General features: G+C 36.8%; 2 protein-coding genes and 1 long non-coding RNA gene across 3 annotated transcripts; all 3 read right to left on the bottom strand.

The window, feature by feature from the left end:
- Positions 1-220: 220 nt before the first annotated feature.
- On the bottom strand, positions 221-11,271 carry LOC113105385 (stereocilin-like). The gene is made up of 21 exons (XM_026266422.1): positions 11,266-11,271; positions 10,717-10,832; positions 10,456-10,585; positions 9,891-10,073; positions 8,673-8,711; positions 7,239-7,415; positions 6,757-6,897; positions 5,031-5,092; positions 4,767-4,902; positions 4,447-4,535; positions 4,224-4,359; positions 3,845-4,041; positions 3,677-3,767; positions 3,433-3,595; positions 3,091-3,266; positions 2,717-2,872; positions 2,208-2,350; positions 1,959-2,107; positions 1,589-1,686; positions 1,150-1,300; positions 221-995 (listed from the first exon to the last, which is right to left on the bottom strand). The coding sequence occupies exons 1-21, from the start codon at positions 11,269-11,271 to the stop codon at positions 910-912; spliced, it is 2,625 nt and encodes an 874-aa protein (XP_026122207.1). The 3' UTR covers positions 221-909.
- A 123-nt stretch (positions 11,272-11,394) lies between these two features.
- Positions 11,395-12,453, bottom strand: LOC113105297 (uncharacterized). The gene is made up of 3 exons (XR_003292333.1): positions 12,343-12,453; positions 12,062-12,216; positions 11,395-11,624 (listed from the first exon to the last, which is right to left on the bottom strand). It is a non-coding gene; the product is annotated as an uncharacterized LOC113105297 (long non-coding RNA).
- Positions 12,454-12,476: 23 nt separating this feature from the next.
- Positions 12,477-15,786, bottom strand: LOC113105384 (uncharacterized). The gene is made up of 5 exons (XM_026266421.1): positions 15,445-15,786; positions 15,295-15,319; positions 13,037-15,095; positions 12,555-12,633; positions 12,477-12,487 (listed from the first exon to the last, which is right to left on the bottom strand). The coding sequence occupies exons 1-5, from the start codon at positions 15,713-15,715 to the stop codon at positions 12,477-12,479; spliced, it is 2,445 nt and encodes an 814-aa protein (XP_026122206.1). The 5' UTR covers positions 15,716-15,786.
- Between the last annotated feature and the right edge of the window lie 701 nt (positions 15,787-16,487).

Genomic DNA, 16,487 nt, shown 5'->3' with positions numbered 1-16,487 from the left:
CATTACTGTTGCACATTATTTCATATTTATAATAACAATAATCATCATATTTTTTTATCATTAGACTTAGCAATAATAATTGTTGTTGTTGTTGTTGTTGTTTTATAATTATAAGTCCCCTTATAATGTTTCTTGTAATACTTTATTTCCAAGGATATATGCACTGGTTTATGCACAACAATACAAAATTAAAATACAGTCTGACTGCAAGCAACATGAAGTATTAGAGCATATAGATAGTTACATAAGAAGCCAGAATAAATACATGAGTGAATTTACAAATGAAATAAAAATAAAAATTCACAATCAAACCCTTTCAATGTACACTACTAGACAAACGTTTTTCAACAGTAAGATATTTATGTTTTTTTTTTAATTCTCTTCTGCCCACCAAGCTGCATTTATTTGATCCAAAATACAGCAAAACATTAATATTGTGAAATATTTTTACTATTTAAAATAACTGCTTTCTCTTTGAATATATTTCAAAATGTAATTTATTCCTGTGATCAAAGCTACATTTTCAGCATCATTACTCCAGTCACATGATCCTTCAGAAATCATTCTAATAGTGTATGAAGGCTGTTAAAGCAGTTAAAAAAGTAAATAAATAATACTAATAAAAACAGAACAATAAGTCGAATATAAATCACAAGTCAAAACAAATCAGTTTAGGCAATTACAGACCTAGGTTGGTACACTATTCTCCAAGCAAGCAATTATTCAAAAACAGTCAAACAAAACCACATTTTCACTAACTACTATAAAGTGCCGAAATAAATATTTCATGAGTTATTGTTCTTGTAATTTCTTGCTGTATAAGTCTTATATATACAGCATTAAAGTGCACATATTTAAAAAGAAAAGGTCAGTTCAGTATAGCAGCAATACAGCAGCGACAGACCTAACTCATCCAAGAGAAAACAGCAGCATTATCAGGATGCTGGATAGGTAGAAGAAAGGACAGGGATGCACTACAACTCCAAGTGACCTGCCTGAAAGATACACAAAAACAATTGTGAGACAAAATAAAGAACATTTAAAAACCCAAAATGTCCTAATATCAATCGTTCATTCTGGTTTGAGATTGCTCACACGTTTAACTATAACCAATATGTTTGAAATTAAAGTATAGGTAAAGTGTTTTACCTCTGAAATCAACAGGTTTGTCCTCCCAGGGGTTGAGCACCATGGACAGGGCCGTCTGCTGTACTGGAGACAGAGCAGAGCGCTGGGCCTCAGTCACAGCAATGGCCTGATCATACGTGAACATACGAATCTGGGCCTGGTTAAACACAACCTGTGAAGAGAGAACATAGAAACACTCGGTAATAAAGTAACTTCAAAATACTTTTCATTTAAAAAAATAAAGGACATCATAAGAGTGTTTTGATATCTTGCAATTTAGGTATGACATTAACAGATTTTTATAATTTTTGGTCAAATTGGTGGCAGGAACTAGAAAAGACAAAGGATATTCCTACTTGACGTGCCATTAATAGTTATGAACACAGTCAAATAACCACATGCATATATCATACATTTCAGCGCAAGGCACTAAAAGAGGCTAGAAAAAACAGATACTAACTGCAAATTTGCCTGCTGGGATGAGAGAGATGGCAAGTGGGGTGATTCCTTCTATCTGTTCCCTCACTAATGCAGACATGGCTATGTCAGGCAGGCCCGCTACAGAAAGGGGAAAATTCACGAAAACACCATGTATAGACAAAAAAAAACATCAATTATTAAATCATAAACAAGCTAGTTTAGCTACAGTACTAATACTAATTATCTGCTACAAACTATATCTGTTAATAGAGTGACATAAAGTACACTTCTTGTGGGGAAAATTCCCATCTTTGATAACTTTTGGTTAAAGTGCCCTAGCTCAAGGTCCTGATGGGGATATCTGTGGAAATCTAACCATCAGCCTTCTGATTACAAGCTCTGAGCTGTACCTGCAATCGCTCCGATCTCAATGAAGACCTCTGATCCCCAGGAGCTGACTGGTCCAAACGCCAAGCTATTACTGAGCAGCCCTATCAAAGCCTGCAACTGCTCCTCAGAGCACGACAGATACAAACGGCCAAGCCACAAAACTGCTTTACTGGAATAAGAAAAACACCACATTTCACATTTAGCACAAGATTCAATTTAATAGGAGGAAACACACATGCAATTAACTTGATTATTTTATATAATTCAACCTGAACTCTACTGGATTCAGGATGCGCATGATTGGTGCATCAATCCCACACACAATGTGCCCCAATGCCACAAAAGTGCTGGAGTCTAACTGGCTAGGAGTCTTTCTGGTTGAGTTCAGAACCGTGGAGAATACTGATTTTAGCTGCAATTGCAAACAGAGGTCATTTACAACATGTATATAAAACAGTAGTAACAGTATTTTTCTCACATTTTTACACAATTTTTTTAAATTCAAATAGTAATGGCTGGAGTAAGTTCAGCTTTGCCATTATATGAATAGGCCTATATTACATTTTAAAATATAGAAATAATAATTTCAAATTGCATTAAGTAATAAATGCAATGATTTTAAATTGCAATTATATTTTACAATATTATTGTGTTTTTACTGTATTTTTGTTCAAATCAATCAGTGTATTTTCATTGATTAGTGGTATATTGTGTTTTTCAAATTACAATTTTACCAGCCATTCCAGCTCACTTTTACATGTGCTCATCAACATTTCACCTGTCTGCTGGTCCATGTGTTGAGATTCCCCATAGCTGAAATTGACTGAATTTCAGAGAGTCTTAGAGAGCCCAATTCTTCAAGTGAAAGCTGAGTGGCAATGCGACCCAACTGAGGGATCACTGAAGAGTTAAAAGAGGAAGGCATCCCATACACCTAAGCACAGACAAAAAAAAATCACCACTATTATTATGCCACAGATATGCAGGTATTCACAGGACATCCTCAACATATTAATGGGATTTCCAACAAGTGGAAAACTTAAAAGGAGCATATGTCTTACGTGCACCAACAAAATATAATATCTAAAAATGGCAAAACACTTGTGAGAATGTTATTTAGGAGCATATGAGCTGATGGAGAAATTCAGGCACCTCTTTGGTTTTTGTAAGAAGCACTGACAGCTCGAATGCACTGAAAAATGGATCCTGGCCAATGAGCTCCAAGCACCTCCGAAATGAAGCTTGTGGCATGTTTCTAAGGCTGTCAATAGTCCAGGCAGCAGGTTGTGTCACATGCAGGCTCTCACAAGTGGGGATCAGTCCAGTATCTAAGACACAGAGATGGAGAGATGAAATGAAAAGGGTTGAGCGGTCAAAAGTATGAAGTGACAGCCATACGGCTGTATTATACCCCTTCACAATCTGTTATTTATTTTAAGTAAACAGAAAGATTTTAACAGATGACATTCTGTCAAGACAGAGAATTGTGCTTACAAGGGGCATGTCCTATTCTGAGGAAGCCGAGGAAGAACTGAAGCACAAACTGTTTCTTGTCAAAGAGCTCTGAGGGTTTCTGACACAGAGAACCAAACTCTCCCCTCTCCCACTTCTGCTGACTCAGGAACAGCCTCTCGATGCGCTCTAAGCTCATCAAACCCTGAAGACACACGCACACATGCAGACAGGTCAAAACACAGGCATGTGCTCAGATGACACAAATACATTTCTGGTCACTCACTAAGGGGATGAGCTGAATAGTGTCCTTCGGGAGAAAAAACAAGAAGCGGTCCACTTGGTTCAGTGTCTCTGATGTCCAGTTTTTTACAGGGCTATGCAGAGAAAACTGTTTGTTGACAACTTGTTGGGTTTGAAGTGAGCATTCCTTCAAAGCTTTAACTGTCCTTACCCAAATGTCCAATTTTCCTGTAGCATGTCTGCCACCAGGCCTCGTTTATTGGCATTGTAGCAGAATCTTTGTAGGAACTCCAGGCCATCAACAAAAAAGCTCCTATCCAATTTCCAAAACATTTCATCTGTCACAAATGTAGCCATGACACCTAGCGAACGAAACTCCTCTTCAGTGTACAGCCCAGTGTACATATTCTGAAGAGAAAATCAAAGATATAGGGGTTGGAGATTCACAGGGACTTTGAAATTAAAGCCCTTTTAAAAAGGTATTTTCTACACAGAATCAGGGTTTGTTAACCCTGTCACAATCATTAACTGGAAAGATCCACACTGAAAATATGTGCATGACCTGTAGACAGTAAAATGATATTCTTTACCAGTCTTTGAACCATCCTGTCCACCAGGACAGCTTGTTTGGTGCTGGGAAGCAGTAGGAAGTAATATGGGTCCTGTATTATAACTTTCCTAAGGGAATCCATCTCATCTTGTGGAAATTTCTTAATGGTGCTCAGCCTTTAGGCAATAACATGAAGTTTAACATGTGAAGACAATTTTATATACACATGTTAATGCATTTTGATGAGTTGAATTTTGACTCACGGAAGTGACAGGGCAATCTGAGAACCCAAATCTCCAAGTAAATCTGAGAAGAAGCCAAACTCATACAATTCCTCAATTACACATTTTTTCTGTAGTACGGAAAAAGGAAAATAAACTTCTGTCAAGAGAGTGTTTGTGCAATACTCCAACCATTATTCAGGATTCTAAACATCTGCACTCGATTTACAGGTAGGTCTGCGCAAAAGTTTATTGATTAATTCAGTGAACTATGAATAAGATTATGAATTAAAATGAAACTAAACTAAACTGGTAATCTGTCAAATGTAGGTCCTGAATTTGAATGTAGGTTTGCTAGATACCAGCGAGGGGTGGAGTGGCACAGACTGCTCTCTCAGAAATGTCATAATGTCACGTAGAGGAGATAGAGATGCCAGATTCTGGAACAATCGTCTAAGGTCCAAGCAATTCACTCCTGTAGCCAGTGTCCCCAGAGATCTGTCATGTCAGAGAAAGAGAAAACATGATCATGCTTAAGTACTTCACTGAGCACTGTCATGATACATTTTGTAGACCTGGTTTATAATCACAAAATGAACTCACAAATCCATAAAGGCCAAACTTACAGAAATTCTTGTAGTGAGAGACTTGGGTGAGAGATGACAGCCTGTTTAAAGAGAGCTTTAGCCTGTTGAATGAAAAAACAATTTAATGATGTGATTGGAACAATCAAGGATTTCGATTTTAGCATAGCTTTAACTTGGACAATTCAGATTATAGAAAAAAAATACTATGGAACTAAATGGCTACCGGCAAATGGTTTCCAGTATTCATCAAAATAGCTAATTTTATTTAACTGAAGAAAGAAGTCAGGGGGCACAATTACTGTAACTTTAATGTACTGTAAATATTTATGCATACATTAACAGTGAAATCAGTGACTCCTTGGCTCTGTAAGCTTAACTATAACAGAAAAGGGGTATTTACAAAACACTTTCATGCTTAATGTCCCGGAAAAAGGCACTGACAGTACTAGAGCAACTCAGGTTGGTTTTATTCTCATTTTCTGCTAGTTAACATGAGATGCTGTGTCTAGTGTGCTAAATCAAAGAAGCTTTGTTGTGATCCATTATCCATTATTAAACTAGTAATTAGACTCTGTAGTATTATACAGATCTCTGTGGTAATAGGGAGTGTCATGATGGAAGACACACTTGTTATGACCTCTTGCTCAAACACACACATTTAATCAGATTATATGAGAAAATAAATATTTTGCCCATCAGATCTTCCCCAGATTTGGGATAATTTCTTGGATATTTAGACGAACTAGCAGCCAAACCAATGTCTAATGTTTCCTATGTGGGTTGAGCTGTACACTACCTGCATTTCTAATGATTGACACTTTTGCAGCTCTTTTCTATGGTACTGTACCTTTAGTTACTGAACCTGTATTTATTATTGTAAGCATTATAATTGGTGTCTAAGGTAGTAAACATTTTTTTTTTTTTACTTACGTTTTGATTTCTATTTATCTTTTATTTTATTTTATTTCTTTGTGAGTGCATGTGAAGTCTGAGACAATATTATTTGTTTGTTCTGTGTTGTACTCTGGAAAAAAAAAGTCTTAACCAGATTTGCAGTTCCTAAAGAAATACCAATACTTGAAAGGCAGCATATGAATAGTGTAAATGTTTTACATAATGTTATATTTTAGGTTTTGATTATGCGCTGATGAAACGCTACATGGTTTTTGCAGTGTAAGAACAGACATACACTAGTATGGGGTCAGTTAAGGTTTTTTTTTTTTTTTTTTTTTTACAGGACAAAAGTAAATTGATAAAAAAAAAAACACATTTAGAATTGTCACAAAATACTTATATTTCAAATAAATGCTGTTCTTTGGAAATTTCCGTTCATCAAAAACCTGAAACGATTTTGACATATCAAATCAAGCAGCAAACAGTTTTCAACATTGCTAATAAAGAGAAATGTTTATTGAGCAGCAAATCTGAATATTAGAATGATTTCTGAAGAATATGAAACTGAAAACTGGAGTTATGGCTGAAAATTCAGCTTTGCCACCAAAGGAATAAATCATATTTAATAATCGAATAATCTATTGTAATAGTTTTACTGTATTTTGCAGCCTTGGTGAGCACAAAAGGCTTTTTTCAAAAATATTAAAAGTTCCAATTGACCCCAAAATTATGAATGTAAGTCTAAATGAATATGTACAATGGAGAAAATAGGTATCAGTATGCAAATAAGTATATAATATTATCAAAAAACTATAATTGTACTGTTATTGTGGTTGATAAATGAAGTGTGTATGGCTGGACTAGACGATACCTGCTGTGTGTTCCAGAGGCGAGTGTGTACAGCAGTGTCTCTGATCAGCAGCTGAGGGACTTGGGCGATCACACTGAGGAGTGGAGTGCTAGAGAGCAAAGGATTGACTTTATCCATCCACTGGGACACAGAACTAGAACCCTGAAAGCATGGAAGAAGAAATTCACATTCATTTCCTGAGCAGTTGCATATTCAAGATCAGCATGCATCTGGTGAAATGACTATCCATTTTTGTAATATTATGTGACACTTAAAGAGATATTCAAACCCAGAAATTCTTCTATTCCACTGAAGGGGTGCTTTTGCTTCTCATCTTGTCCAACAATGGAATTTGATTTACATATGGTTATGTATATCCAGTCTTGGTGTTAATACTTGAAGCTCTTTTAATTATGGATTTACAGCTGTTTCTCTCAACTGATACTCCAATATGAGATATTCATGTTCAGAGGCCTAAAGAGAAAAAGAGTGGAGTTTCTTACCCAGAGTTTGGAGATGATAGTGTTGACCTGTGGGGGGGTGAGCCCAGGTGTCTGAAGGCTCATAGCAGGTAACGCTTCTAGCAGAATATCAGTTGGTAAAGTCCACAGAGTCTCCACCTTTACTCCACTCACAAGAGATCCCAGCCTAGACAAATGCTCAGAGCCTGGGAGAGCCAGCTAAGAGAGAGCACAAATATCACACTTACTGTAGATTTCCAAAATACGATATTCTGTATCATTCAAAATGACATTCAGTATATTTGAGAATTTATCATAGCAAACTGGGGTCTGAGACCACAATCTAGTTAAAAAAATATATAACAAATGCATTTTTTTCCCCCTTAAATCCACCTAAAAAGAAATATAAGTTAACGCCGCCAACTTAATAAGAAAATTATTTTCTTTAAATAATTTTTTTTTAATTTCCAAAAAAACTGAAAAAGTGACAGTAAAGACTATTACATTACATTGTTAAAAAAAAAGTAATATTCATATAAATGTTCGGTCACGCTTTATTTTAAAATCCAATTCTCGCTATTAACAAACTATGAACTACTGCTTTCACCTAAGTAAACTCCTAATTTGATGCTTATTAATAGTGAGTAAGGTAGTTGTTAAGTTTAGGTATTGGGCAGGATTAGGGATGTAGAATATGGTCATGTAGAAAATGTGTTTTATAAGTATTAATAAACAGCCAATATGTTAATAATAGGAATGTTAATAAGCAACTAGTTAATACATCAAAGAAGAAAAAACACAGTTTCCACAAAAACATTTAGTAGCATATACAATGTTGTGTTAATTTTAAATGTAGAGTTAGCAGCATATAAAATCAATGTTGTCACAGATACTTAAAAGAAATTTAGAAAACAAAGCAGAAAATCAGTATATTAGAATGATTTCTGCAGGATCATGTGACACTGAAGTCTGGAGAAAAGGCTGCTGAAAATTCAACTTTACAATTACAGGAATAAATGACACACATTTTACAGTAAGAATGTTTGAACAAATAAATGCAGCCTTTTGTGAGCTAGCTCACTAGTGACACTCTCTCTGACCTACATTACAATGTTCCTTTAAACCCAAGACACAAAATACAAAAGGCAGCTTGACAACTTCCTTGTGCCTGGTGCAATCCTATACCTTGAGGAACTGCGAAATCACACAGAACATATGAGTAAATGTTACATGCACTTTCAAACATGCAAAGTAAATCTATAAAGAGTAACTGATGGGTGAGTGTGTGAAAGGCCAATGCAATTGTCCTTGAAATACCCCGGAGTTGTGGACCAGCTGGCTGTGCAAAAGTGCTGACATCTCTAACACAGACACAAACACTCACACATGTAGGTTCACCGAGACAATGGCTGACTTTTCAAACATGTAAGAAGAAAAATATCAGAGCAAGCACAGCTTTCCTCAAGATATACTCACACTAAAATTGGCTGAGATCTTGTCGAAGATGATACGTGCCTTTATGGAAGAAAAAAAACTATACTTATTAATAGGCAGTGAATAAGGCAGTAAATAATTAGAAAACAATGAAACAAGATGAAGAATAAATATTCTGATAGATTAAGTGCCTAATGTTTAATTATATGGGTATTAGGTAGTTTTTATTTTATTTAACTAAAACACATTTTCTGACTTATACAAGGACATTCCCCCTTTTAACCTATAATAAAGATATTCTATTGACATCTGAAGCTTTCTGTTTTTATTTCGTGCTCCCATCCACTGCCTTTCTTATGTTGTGGGTTCACATTGAGATGGACAAGTAGAATTCATGTTTGCTCATGCAGAAATGATTAAAAGGGTTGAGCAATGACACAATCCTCTACCTATATCAGATACCATGGCTCCTCTGACAGTAGTCTTCCATCTGTTGCAGAGCCCTCAAGACTAAACCCACACTGCCTGCTTGTAACCACTGACCTCTACTCAGTTTTCCACCCACTTGGGTATACTCCGTATACAAAATTAACATGGCAAATGCAAAATGCAAGTGAAAAAATACAGATTAGCTGTCTGGTAGCAATATTAGAACTGTAATATTGCATGGAATAGATCAAACTGTAAGACATCTTACCGTCTGAACCTTGCTGATGAAACACGAGAGACTCAAATAAAACAATGTTGAATATTTCCAATACTATGCTACCAAAATTAAAACACGAAAACAAAAATGTAAGATTTTGTTGGCAGTTGTTGACAATTTTGTGAATGATACTATAAATGTTTCTCACATTCCTTTTAACATTTACTTTTGTTTTATTTTTTCCTTTTTCTTCAACTTTTCAATTTTTATCGTACAGTATTTTCATTATTTTTTTTTTAACCTTTTTGGAACTATATCTTTTTCAAATATACTTTTTTTGGAAAGCACTTTGAATTAGCACTATGTATGAAATAAAGTGCTATATAAAAAAATCGCCTTCCTTATGACTGACACAATAACCTGTTTGTGCTGTTTGTCATAAATACGTTAGGGGAAAAACTAAACTGTCATAAGAACATATATACATTTTTTTTAAAAACAAATAATGCAAAATAAAATCATGACCTGTAAGAAATATTGGTGGCCTGCAGCTTTTGGCAAATTATTTGTCTTCTGTGGCAAATGTATGCATGTGCGGCAAAAATGGTGCATACCTGTACAGGGGTGAAAGGCACAGAGGCGAGGGTGCTGAGGGCAGGCATGAGCTGGGCTGAGGTCAGCTGCTGCAGGACACTGGATCCCAGCAGGGGCAGAAAAGGGCCAAGCTCAGAGACTCTCTGAGGAGTGAGACTGGAGGGAGACTGCAGGTCAGACGATCTCAAGATCAAGCTGGAAATCTGGACACAAAACAAAAAGTAACCACAAACTTGAGGCTATTTTATATGTACCAATCCTATACGAAAAATTAACCATAGTTTTACCACAAATAAAACCAAAAAAACATGGTTACTGTAGTTAAACTGCGGTAACCACAAATTAATCATGGTTTTGCTACACTAACCATAGTTCAACCGCGGTTTTTGTATTAAAACTGTGGTTATACAAACGATAATCAATATGTCAATCAATCAATACAAAAACATGGTTAATTCCCTTTTACTACTGTAAAACCATAATTCATTTTCGTAAGGGATATTTTTCAAGTGGGGGTTGTTCTTTAACGAAGAGGGTGAATTTAAGTTACAACGATTAAAATTAGACGAGCTGATGTTTACTGACCATATTGCTAGGAACACTTAAACCCTGGACCACACACGTCCTGATGTTGTCCTGGATCACTGAGAAGGCATCTGTTCCTGCATATGCCATCAGCTGGCTGGGGTGAGCCAGACAGGACAGATTACCTAACCTGGAGGGGTGCGAGAGGAAACTTTTTACATTTACATTTTACACATGTCCCAAATCTGAAAAAAAAAGAACATTCAGGGAATTGTATTAATTTGATCTGAACGGAGTAAAACATCATTGTATTAAACTAACCTCCTGATCTGGTCGACAGTGAGATTCCCAAAGGTTCCAGTGATACTCTGAGCAATGAACTGCTGCTTAAACCGACCCAAAGGGTTACTCTTCAGGACATCCAAACCATCCAGCAGCTGAGAAAACAAAACACAACAATGAGAACTAAATTAGTCAAGATATGTCATCTGACAATTTAAGACTATTTATTAGACATTTCAAACTATCAAATGGCTATTTTAAATATGAACTTAAAGTATAATTTTTAAAATGGAATGACTGCACTATAAAATCAGATTTTTCTAAGTTTTAAATAAAACATTATTAGAGTAAATTGGACAAGAAAACACTAGTATGTCCTTTCTACTTTGAACCTTTCATGTTTAATTCAATGTTAATTGCTGTTTCTGTTGCTTTGTAATGTGTTTCAGGGTAAATCCTACACATCCTAAATTGTTTACCAAACTGTATATTTATTTGTGTATTCTGAGATGTCCTGTTCATATGATGCTTATTAATACAGCAGTGAAGAACCTTTCATTATGATGTTAGCACCACAGTCCACTACACAGCCATTCCTAATTCATGCGTTTCAGTGTTTATTTATTAAAAACAGACTACGAGGTCATGGCTGTAACAATGGACCAGTGGCAAGCATTGGCATTTTCCCCAGCTGAGCTGCCTGAGGGTGAACCGGAGCCAGATGGGTTCAGGTACCTTGGTGAGGTGTTGGGGCTGTTACCTGAGCAGGTGAGAGGAACTGGAAGCTCTGGAAGGGCAAATAGGTGATCAGGTTACCGGTGTCTCTGATAAAGGATAAGCTGCCGGCTGTCATGTTAGGCAAGCTCATGGACTGACCGAACCATCGACCAAACGCTTGCTGCTGCTCCAGGGAAAGGTTTTTTATGCTGAAGTTAATGATACTTAACCTGAAGAAAAGTAGAGGAGCGGAGATGTTTTAAACAATTTGAATTATGCTTAAAAACCTTATATGTTATTATTGTTAACTAAAAGTATTACACATTTATTAAGTATAACAATTTTAATAATACAGCTGAAAAAAATAAATAAAAAGTTTATATATATATATATATATATATATATATATATATATATATATATATATATATGGGATAAAAAAAAGTTTACATTTAAAATTAAGAATTTTAGATAAAAAATGAAAGATAAACAGAAATATCTGAAAAATTACTAAACTAAAAATAAATACTATAATAGTATATAAATAGTAATAATATATTTTATCATATTATATATAATAATTATATAATAAAAATAATAAACAAGAAGTGAAGGGTGTGATTAATAGATGGCTCTTTTTAAACAGGTATATATGCGAGACACTCACGCATTTTTATTATTTTGTAGCGGAGGCATTGACAAGATGTCTGAAGGTGTAGCTAGTGCCAACAAAAGACCCATTTCAGAAAACAGGTTTATATCCCTGGCCAAGTGAATTTGGAAGAGCACAGACACCATAGTGTGCAGGTAATCATCTGTTAGCTTCAAAAAAAGAAAAGACTGTAAATTATATCAGATGAGGCATTTATCTTGTTTGTTCCTATATATATATATATATATATATATATATATATATATATAAAATGATGCAATGATGAGATGGTCTACCTGCAAAGTGGCATAGTTCCTGTTATAGTACAGCAGGATCTCCCTCACGATAATGCTGTCTGCTGCACTGAGCACTGATCTCAAATAAGACAGAGGAATACGGAAATACTCCTGTAAAGCAATAATGAGAAGTGCTACTCAAACACTGATTTCAGCAAACAAAAGCGGATATTGTGTATAAATGATAATGCAGATTGACAAAGCATTGAAACATGCAAATAAAGTTGCCTTGATCAGGAAAAAGTTAGTGGGCACATCTCTCCCGGTTTGCATCAGACTGGTCAGAACTTTCTGAAATATACACATGCAAAGTTTTAACTGGAAATGCAGTATAAATACAATATTGTCCTATAACATAACATAACATAACATAACATAACAAGAAGAACAATCTCAGCATTGATAGGAACAACAACAACATATATTAGGTATTTCTATCATAATACTAAAGTAGAGACAAATCAAATGACTCAAAAGTTTATATTACATGCTAAGGAAGAGATTTCGATTATCTGGTGACAGGTCTAACACCTTACATCTCATGTTGGTGAGCTAGATCATGGGTCAATTACAAAATACAAAACTAGTTCACTAGTTCTAGTCTTTTTTGGTAAACAGTAGTCTAATGAAAATGATATGCCCTGTTCTTAATATGAATTAGTTTGGTTAGTAGCAATTTAATAATGACACCAACCCCAAAGCACTGCAAAAGCACACGCTTGTTGTCAAAGTTGGTCTCATTGTCCATGTAGATGACAACTGAGTCAAATACACTAAGCTGAATATTCTCGGTCACCCTCAGAGAGATCAAATTGTTTTCTTCTAGAGCCAACAGCAGGACAACCCACAGGCTGGTGGCCTGCTTGACCATCGATGTCACCCGTGTAGTCATGAGATTCTCCAGACGAGGTTGTATGTTCTTTATCCCACAGCGCAACAGCACCCGCAGACCCTGGACTTGACTGGCACCTGGTTGGCAGAAAGTGCTGAAGTCTGTGTTGCATGTCCAGTTTAGCTTCTTAGCTAACTCCCTAGTTAAACATGGCTGGGGAGCTGTTTCGTTGCTCCCACTGACACTGGGGGTTCGGGGAGATGTGTATGTAGCACAGAGAGTGCCGACCCAGAGGCTGGAGGGCTCCCGAGTGATGTGGGTGAGCATGGAAGAATCACCACAGACGAAAGAGATAAAGTTGGCCTGGTCATAGTCCCAGCAAAGAGCGAGGAGAGCAGCATCCGGGAGCACCAAAGCCCAACTGGAGTACTGACACTGCTCGGCCAGTCGGACACCTATCAGGCTCCCCCCGCCAGGCGCAGTCAGGTTTAAGCATTGCTCCAATAACCAGGTGTTGTCTAAATTTGCCAGCAGATTCTGGAGAACCGTAGCATTGGCACATACATTCCGAGTGAAGTTCTCAGTGTCAAGATCTGCACAGAGAGCAAGGTCAGTCATGTCTACAATAGTAGGTTGGCTCCAATCTGAATAGACGCAAACTTGCTCCAACACATTTGTGGTGTCATTATCAGAGCACTCTCTAATCAGCCATAGGTTGTCAATATGAAGAGACAACTTGCCATACAAGGGTATGTTGCAACAGACGTTCTGATGGAAGCCGATCTGGTCGTACTGCCTGCATAAAGCGACCACAGACGGATCCACAGACATGTTAATCCATGTGCTATAGTTACACCAAACTTCAATGCTCAGTGGCGGTGGGCTTGTAGGGGGATTCCTGACAGAATATGTGCAATACTGCTCTACCCAAGCATTTGCGCTGTTAAGCAAAAGTTCAGTGACAAACGTCTGATTAACACACACATCATTAATGAATCGAACCTCATCATTTTGTATACAAACAGAGATCTGTTCAGGGCTGATTGCGCGTACGTTCTTCCATTCTGAGTATTTGCACGACTCAGCCACAAGGCTGTTGATGTCGATTTGTGGAGGAGGTTGAGAGCAATTGGGATTCAGCCAGTTGTTTTCTTCACTGGAGAACACAACCATAAAGAAGGGCATACTGTCACACAGAAAAAACTGAAATCTCTCCATGTCATTATACCAGCAAAACGTCACTATTGATGGATCGATGTTTTCAGCAGTCCACATGTTATATGAACAATACAGGTGCACTATGTTAGTGTCTGACACGTTTACACAGAATTCCCACACCCATGCATTGCTAGGATTTCTGACCAGCACTTGCACAGCTTCAGCATTGTTACACACTGCAAGAATGAATGTTGCACGATCATTTTCACTGCACATTGTGACCAGAGCTGGGTCCACAGCGTCAGCAATAGTCCAGTTCTGATAGTCGCAGAGTGGTTCACTGAGGTTGAGAGTGGACCGTGCAATACGACTTGACTGTGCGATGCCAGGATCACTGCAGGGCTCAATGAAAGTTAAGCTGATGTTCTTGATCATGTGACATGCGTTCCTCCAGACCTTTGTCATTTCAGTTTGAGAGAGTGTGCCGAGTGCTCGACACATCTGATAAAGGACATAGGATTCTTGAGATGTTGCTCCTAAAAATGCTGCACAAAGGGTTTCGTTGAGTTGGTTCAGGCTTTGCTGTTCGCAGGTGAGACTAAACGACGGAATGTTCACTGAGGGAGGGCCAGATCGACCCAACTCGATGCTGCCTGTGGCCTGGCATTCTGGACTTGGGAAAACGCAAGGTGGAGTTTCAGGGGCCAAAAACATATCCAGAAGTGACTGTCCAAAAGACCAGCTTACATTATGATTCATGCCCCTAAATACAGAAAACAAGGCATAGAATGAATTGAGTCATTTTAAAGTAAAACATAAACAGAAGTGAACATTTTTATCATCAGCAAAGAGTAATAGGCTATGTTTTTTAGTTTATATTTTACTTTTTTTTTTTTTTAAATAATAACAAAAAATATATGTCTCCAACTGTATAACAGGAATATGGGCTTCCACTGACATACCACATGATAAGCTGTTTAAGATCACCTGTATACACAAGACAGAAGAAAACAAGAACAATCACTTACTGCACTGAAACTGAAAAAAGTATTGTAATCAATGCAAAACCAACAATCCTGAAGAACTGAACTTAACCTAAAGCTATGGCACACCTTGTTGACACTTCTCACTCTTGTCTATGGTAGGGGTATCAATACCAAACTGTAATCCCAGGTTTAGAAAATCCACTGGTGTTTGAAGGGCACTCAACATGAAATCAGACACGAATGACATCACTGGTGGAATTGCCATATCCGTAAATCTGTTCCATGAGGCTAAAAAGTTGTCTGACAAAACTGAGGACAAAACATTCATCAACATCTCCTGAAGAGAGCTTAATTGAGCCATAGTGGAGTCTGCCATTCGCAGATTAGATGTTGACATGCAAGCTTCAGCTTTAACAGAGGAGATCACAGAAAGTACTTGTTCATTCAATGCAGATAAAACAATACTAGTTAAATCTCCTTGCCACCCACAGTGCTGTTTGTCCACCAAAGTGCAAATTAAAGTTTGAGGGAGAGTTTCAATGAAACTGTCAATTAGTGCAGGCTGGTATATGGAGAATAAACTGTTGAATATTGTCAAGTAAGTATCTAGGTTAGTGCTGTCAACTGCAATTCTCTCAGTGGGTGCTGACATTCTGCTCATGCTCTGATGAAGATTTGGTGTGGCCTCTTCTCCCTGTTCTTCTTTTGACAAGGATCTGATGTTCTCTATCAGTACTTTGATGTTCTGCTCAAATTCATCCGACTTCTTTTCACTCGGTCTGATGACGGTCCTAGGTGATGAGGTCACCTTTCTAGAGTCACCACATGCAAACCCTTTACGGAAAAGATACAAATAATAAAGTGTGTGTGTGTGTGTGTGTGTGTATATATATATATATATATATATATATATTAAATAAAGGTCTAACTGCCTTAGAGTTAATGCATTTTAAATACAGATAAACGGATATAGGTTTTCATAAATTATTATTTTGAGGTACATGCTTAAACTGTACATTACTTTTGTACTATATTTAATATGGGTAACCTTATATTTATAATGTAAACAAAACAAAAATTGGTTTTAATATTTTATCCTTATCTCTGACATAATTTATAAAACATAACTTCTTAAATATTTCGAGCTGGCAGGCATTTAAAATTGTACA

This window comes from Carassius auratus, chromosome 7 (assembly GCF_003368295.1).
Source record: "Carassius auratus strain Wakin chromosome 7, ASM336829v1, whole genome shotgun sequence".
NCBI lineage: Eukaryota > Metazoa > Chordata > Actinopteri > Cypriniformes > Cyprinidae > Carassius > Carassius auratus.
This window is presented reverse-complemented; position numbering and strand designations above follow the sequence as displayed.

Excerpts from the sequence above, each read along its gene's own strand:
- LOC113105385 (XM_026266422.1), bottom strand. Across the intron at positions 4,903-5,030 it reads CTCTCACTACAAGAATTTCT|ATCTCTGGGGACACTGGCTA; the intron begins GTAAGTTTGGCC and ends CTGACATGACAG. Across the intron at positions 3,596-3,676 it reads CTATTCAGCTCATCCCCTTA|GGTTTGATGAGCTTAGAGCG; the intron begins GTGAGTGACCAG and ends GTGTGTCTTCAG.
- LOC113105384 (XM_026266421.1), bottom strand. The coding sequence starts at position 15,715 with ATGTCAACATCTAATCTGCGAATGGCAGACTCCACTATGGCTCAATTA. Across the intron at positions 15,096-15,294 it reads CTTAAACAGCTTATCATGTG|GGGCATGAATCATAATGTAA; the intron begins GTATGTCAGTGG and ends TTCTGTATTTAG. Across the intron at positions 12,634-13,036 it reads TGCTTTTGCAGTGCTTTGGG|AAAGTTCTGACCAGTCTGAT; the intron begins GTTGGTGTCATT and ends TGTATATTTCAG.